This window comes from Scylla paramamosain, chromosome 42 (assembly GCF_035594125.1).
Source record: "Scylla paramamosain isolate STU-SP2022 chromosome 42, ASM3559412v1, whole genome shotgun sequence".
Classification (NCBI taxonomy): Eukaryota; Metazoa; Arthropoda; class Malacostraca; order Decapoda; family Portunidae; genus Scylla; species Scylla paramamosain.
In genome coordinates, this window is record NC_087192.1 from 66,324 (window position 1) to 72,500 (window position 6,177).

The following is a 6,177-nucleotide window of genomic DNA, read 5'->3' on the forward strand; positions in this document are numbered from 1 at the left end:
ATATATATATATATATATATATATATATATATATATATATATATATATATATATATATATATATATATATATATATATATATATATATATATATATATATATATATATATGTGTGTGTGTGTGTGTGTGTGTAGTCATTCCACTTAATATTTTATACAGTTCACATAACTACCGCAGCACCTCCACACCACACATGAGCAAACCTTGAAGCACAAAATAGCCTCAGGGAGTTCCAAGGTTTACCAAAGAAAGGGAAGAATGATTGATAATAATTATTAACTCTTGCATTAGAGAAGTGGACAGGATAGGGGTGAGAGAAAGAGGAGTCTTGTGCAGCGATGCCGCGGGAAGAGGAGATGCATGCAGTTAGTAAGATCAGAAGAGCTGTTGGTATGAAAATAGCGGTACAATATAGCAAGAGATGCAACATTGCGTCGATGAGAGAGAGAAGCTGAAGACAGCCAGTTAGAGGAGAGGAGTTGATGAGACGAAAATTCTACCCTGTCTAAAATTCCACTCTGTGATTCAGAAGAAGTGACGGTCTACCAGGGCAGCAATAGAACGGTCAGAAAGGAAACTAGAGTTGAAATTACAGAGAGAAGGAGAGAAGCTGTAGGGGTGGGGGGTAGTTTGGAAATCAAAGCTTTGTGCCAGACTCTATTCAAAGCTTTTGATATATCTAAGGCAACAGCAAAAAAATCACCAAAATCCTTAAAAGAGGATGACCAAGGTTCAGTAAGGAAAGCCAGATCACCAGTAGAGCGGCCTTGACAGAACCAGTGCTGGCGATCAGATAGAAGGTTGTGAAATGATAGATGTTTAAGAATCTTTCTGTTACGGACAGATTCAAAACTTTATAGAGGCAGGATATCAAAGCAATAGGACGGTAATTTGAGGGATTAGAATGATCACCCTTTTTAGGAACAGGTTGAATTTAGGCAAACTTCCAATAAGAAGGAATGATAGATGTTGATAGACAGAGTTGGAAGTTTTGACTAAGCAAGGTGTGAGCACGGAGGCACAGTTTCGGAGAATAATAGGAGGGACCCCATCAGGTTTATAAGCCTTCTGAGGGTTTAGGCGAGGGCATGGAAAACATCAATGCGAATAATTTTAATGAGTAGCATATAGTCAGAAAGTGGAGGAGTGGGAGAAAGAACCCCCTGAATCAACCACAGTGGAGTTTTTAGCAAAGGTTTGAGCGAAACACAGTAGGGAGAGGCATAGAAATGTTTATTAACACAAACAAACTAATACATCTTGGCCCAAACTTTCCAACATACATCAGCCATAATTCACAGACTGCACCAGACATCATTCTCACCAACCAACACACACACCACAACTACACTATCACACAAGGACCTACTACAGCATCAGATCACCTACCAGTGATATTTCAAATTACTACGTCCCCCATCACTACACCAATAGCTCCAAGGCCACATTACTCAAAAGCTGACTGGGATGCATTTAAAATAAAAATTGATAACAATATAACTGAAATAAATAGAAATCACCTTACCAAAGAAGAAATCGATAGACACATTAATACATGGTACAAGGTAGTGACATATGCAATATCAACACACATACCCATGAAGAACAACAAAACCATCTTTAAACCCATAACGAATCCAACAATAAAACAGATTCAATGGCTTCTAAAACAGTACATAAACGAAGCAAGAGAGACGGGCTGGAGCCTCGAGAAATACCGTTTATATAATAGACTGAAAACCACACTTAAAGAAGAATGCAAAATGCAATACACACAAAACTGGGAAGACGCAATACAGGAACTGGAGAACATTTATAAAGACAGGAAAGACTTCTGGAACAAATTTAAGACTGAAGGGAAAGGAAAACACACACTCATCCTTTTTAGTACACAACAACACCAAAATATACAATGAGAAACACAAAGAAAGAATATTCAGGAATAACTGGGAAAACATACTCACCATAAACCCTGAGGAAAATTCTCAATTCGACCAAGACCACGAAACTGAAATAAACAGATATATCACTGACAATCTCAACACAATCACTCCCTACAATAACTCAGACCTCAACAGACTAAGTAACGAACATTACATTACCTCAGAAATCACTGTAGAAGAAGTTATAAGTACTATAAAGTCCTTTAAAAACACCACCCCAGGTAAAAGTCACATTAATAAAACCGTCATCCTCAATTTACCCGAGTCAGCCCTAAAAACTCTCACTTTCATCTTTAACCACACTTTCTCTGCTGGCTACTTCCCCCAGCCATTTAAGGGGGCACTTATCAAACTAATACCAAAGACAAACAAACCCTCTTCTGACCCTACAAACTACAGACCTATATCCTTGTTAGAAGCACCTGGAAAAATATTGGAGAAAATCATTAACAAAAGATTAAGAACACACTTAGAGTTTAACGAAATACTACCACCAACTCAACATGGCTTTAGATCTAACAGAGGAACTGACACAGCCCTTGCCCTTACATCTGAGAAAATAGCACATGCAGCAGGAAACAATATGAGGTGTTGTCTTGTCATGAGAGACGTCTCCAAGGCTTTTGATAAAGTCTGGCATTATGGCCTTAAATACAAACTTAACAACATAAGACTCCCACTAATTTTATCTAAAATATTATGCAATTTTCTAGACAATAGAACAGCACAAATAGCACTTACCAATATAACTGGCCCCCCCTTCCCAATTAATAGTGGAGTCCCACAAGGCAGTTCTATCTCCCCCACTCTGTATGCACTTTACACTCACGATTTACCAGCAGCTGCACCAGGATGCTTAAACATAACCTACGCTGACGATATAACACAAATGATTACTTACCCTGGCAAATCGAAAAACATGCTAGCAAAGAAAGTAGAAAACGAAATCACAAAAATAAATAACTACGAAAAGAAGTGGAAAATAAAAACAAATACAAACAAATTCACCATAATACCAATAGCCATGCGAGACCCACCCCCAATCACTATTAATGAATCAGTTATCCCATACTCCAAGGAGGGTACTATACTAGGAATAAAAATTAGTAACAGAGGAATACGCAGCCACATAACCCAAAGAAAAAATACAGCTTCAATAGCACTAGCCCAACTCAGAAGATTCTACAAACTAAAAACAAGAATTAAGACACATATAATCAAAGCATGCATCATTCCCAAACTAACTTACCCCTCATATCCACTCAATGCTTCCACAAAAACAGCCATGCAATCATTACAACATGTTCAAAACAAAGCTCTACGGTTTGCTTTTTCAGAAAGTTATCCTTACACCAAAACTATAGAGGAGATGCACATCGCCTCCAGACTAAAACCAATCAACATTACCCTTTACAACCGAGGTAATAAAACAAAAGAAAAAATGATTAATGAACTGAATGATGTACACTACATCGAACTCATGACTTCTGACAATGAAAACCCAAAAAACCACCAATGGTTCAGAAGACCTCACCTAACACTCAACAAAGAACCACCAGAGCCCATCTGCACACAAGCAGACCTACTGAACGTCTAACACTATACTTACCTCAGAAACTTTCACTTACCTTCACCTTCACATCTACCTCCAGCAAGCATTGAAACACTTACCTTAAGTCGACCACCAAGTAAACTCCATGTTTATAACCTGAAAAAGAAAAAACAATATAAATACATGTACAAGTAAATACATAGTAATTTACAAGCAAAGTATCTTCAGGAAAAAACAAAGTAATACTTACATGCTACCATACTTACCTTAGCCCACACAAAACTAACACTTAAGAGTATGCCTGCAAAGTAATCAACAAGTAAATAAACTAAAAAGAACAGCAAGACGGTTAGCCCGTCTACTTTTTAACTCCTACTATATTTCATCTTTCCCCCAACTTCCCACTTCCACTTTTCATCCTTCTTTCACCCAACCTATTCTATCCCCTCTTAAAAAAAAAAAAAAAAAAAGACCAAGAGGCATAGTTGGGAGCCTAAACTTCTCGCTTGAGCAACTTCCGGGCGGCCAAGTAGCACTTCACCTTCGCTACAAGTAGTAGTAGTAATAGCTGAAATGAGCCGCCACCTAGCTAAAGGTGCTATCTTCTATTTATAATCAGGATGCAAAAATCAATGTGAAGTTTATTTACAACAACCACCGTGTCCCTATTACTACATACTGGTACTACTAAAGTATAATCTTAATTCACTGCCTTAAGGGACCGCACATCATCTTAATACGTATTAACCATGTTTTACTTTTATTTTTTTTATTTATTTATTTTTTTTTTATGTAGGAAGGATACTGGCCAAGGGCAACAAAAATCTAATAAAAAAAAAAAAATGCCCACTGAAATGCCAGTCCCTAAAAGGGTCAAAGCAGTGGTCAAAAATTGGTGGATAAGTGTCTTGAAACCTCCCTCTTGAAGGAATTCAAGTCATAGGAAGGTGGAAATACAGAAGCAGGCAAGGAGTTCCAGAGTTTACCAGAGAAAGGGATGAATGATTGAGAATACTGGTTAACTCTTGCGTTAATGGGGAAGTTTTGGAACTAAACCACTAAATGTCGTTGCTGCTCATCTAACTGTAGGAAAGAGAGCTAAAATATTGTTGTAGTAAATCCCAGGTGCGTAAAGATGCATAGAACATTGATCATCATGATACTATTGAAATGATGTATCGACTTTTCAATATCCGGTATGGATAATATTTAGAGAATGTGGTCAAATTATTTTTTTTCTTTTTTTGTGTGTGGTTATCGAGTAAACTGCTAGCATTATCTTAAATAAAGCATATTACAAGTATAAAAACTATTGAATTGGACAATAAAAAAATAAATAAAATCACTGTACTACCATACTATACTATTTTAGCATCCCTCTCACGAAGCGAGCGACAAGGCTGCTGTAGTGTCCAGCTGCCATAACCCATTGCTTAGGGTGTAGTGATGGGCACTGCAGCAACATTCAACTTCTTGTCCAACAACGTGTTTCTTAAGAATCGTTGAATGAAGTGATAATGACGAAACAAAGGATCCTTTGAAACGGTAAATAAAGAAAGAGTAAATGAAACTTTATTCTTGGCAATAAGACGGGCCATTTTATAACAAGCTTACCTATATAGCCATTTAGAAATCACAATTGTCCATATGTAGGTACACACCTATTTGTATGTAATGATTTGAATATTTCTCGACTCTAATACACGAAGTATGTTACTCGTTCGGATACATAGTTTTAGTATATCTGGCAGTACATGAAAAGAAACTAAGCAAAGGACTTCCTTCACTCCACTTGCATAACCTTCGTGAAGGATGAAGAAGGTGGTTGTATTTGGCGCCACGGGAAACACTGGCCTGTGCTGTACCCAAGCTGCTCTCAAACTTGGTAAGTATATACTTGTATTTCTTTGGAAATTCAAAATGATAATAATAATATCCATATGCGCCTTCTGGATTTCTTCCTTTTGCCAATGTTGCGTCTGCTGCCGCCCGCCATCCCTTCACCTATCTCTGCGTGAGCACTATCCCTTGTCTCCCGTGGCATAGGTAACTACAACAGACAGCCTCCACTCGAATCGTATTCCATAGTACAACATATCGGAGTGAAGTGGAAGCAGAATACAATGAACGCAGACACAGTGCAAGTAGCTAGTCTTTGTGAGGTGACTGTTGTCCAGGGCCCGGCGGGGCTGAGTGAGGTCAAGTGGTCACGTAGTGCCCGGTTGCCACGATAATCATGAGTGCTGCCCTCTATTTTCTAAACATGATAAACCATAACTTATGCCTTGTCATCCTTCACGGAACTCCCAGCAAAGGAAGGTTCAAGCATCATCAGTTTAATAGCCTGTGCATAATTAGCTTCCTCATACAGCCAACCCCTTCGATCTCACCGCCTCCGTGTTTCGCCTTTCTCGTTTATCTGCTATCAGCGATAGCTATCACATTCGCTCATTTGCATTACGTAATCATCCTCAGGTTGTTTGTATCATAACCTAGACTGTTCCGCCCAAAAGCATTGTACAACCTCATGTCTCAAGAGTAAAGGCAGCAGTTCTGTATTCGGTGTACACATCATCATTGCTATAATCTTTAATTTTCTCAGTTCAGCAACGATTTTTAGGGAGGTAATGTACTCTACCTGACCTTTGACAAATCCCTTATTCTTTTTCTTGTTCGGGGTGT

General features: G+C 38.3%; 1 protein-coding gene across 8 annotated transcripts in view; it reads left to right on the plus strand.

Moving 5' to 3' along the window:
- The first annotated feature begins 4,885 nt into the window (after positions 1-4,885).
- Positions 4,886-6,177, plus strand: part of LOC135093238 (methylglutaconyl-CoA hydratase, mitochondrial-like) — a 14,627-nt gene continuing 13,335 nt past the window's right edge. The window contains exons 1-2 of one of the 8 annotated variants that reach the window (XM_063992256.1): positions 4,886-5,040; positions 5,307-5,380. In XM_063992256.1, coding sequence (XP_063848326.1) covers positions 5,308-5,380 — 73 coding nt within the window. In that variant the 5' untranslated portion in view covers positions 4,886-5,040; position 5,307. Of the gene's footprint in view, positions 5,041-5,063; positions 5,381-5,448; positions 5,636-5,874; positions 6,120-6,177 lie in introns of those variants that run through there. The other 7 variants (XM_063992255.1, XM_063992253.1, XM_063992248.1 and 4 more) reach the window with 7 other exon arrangements.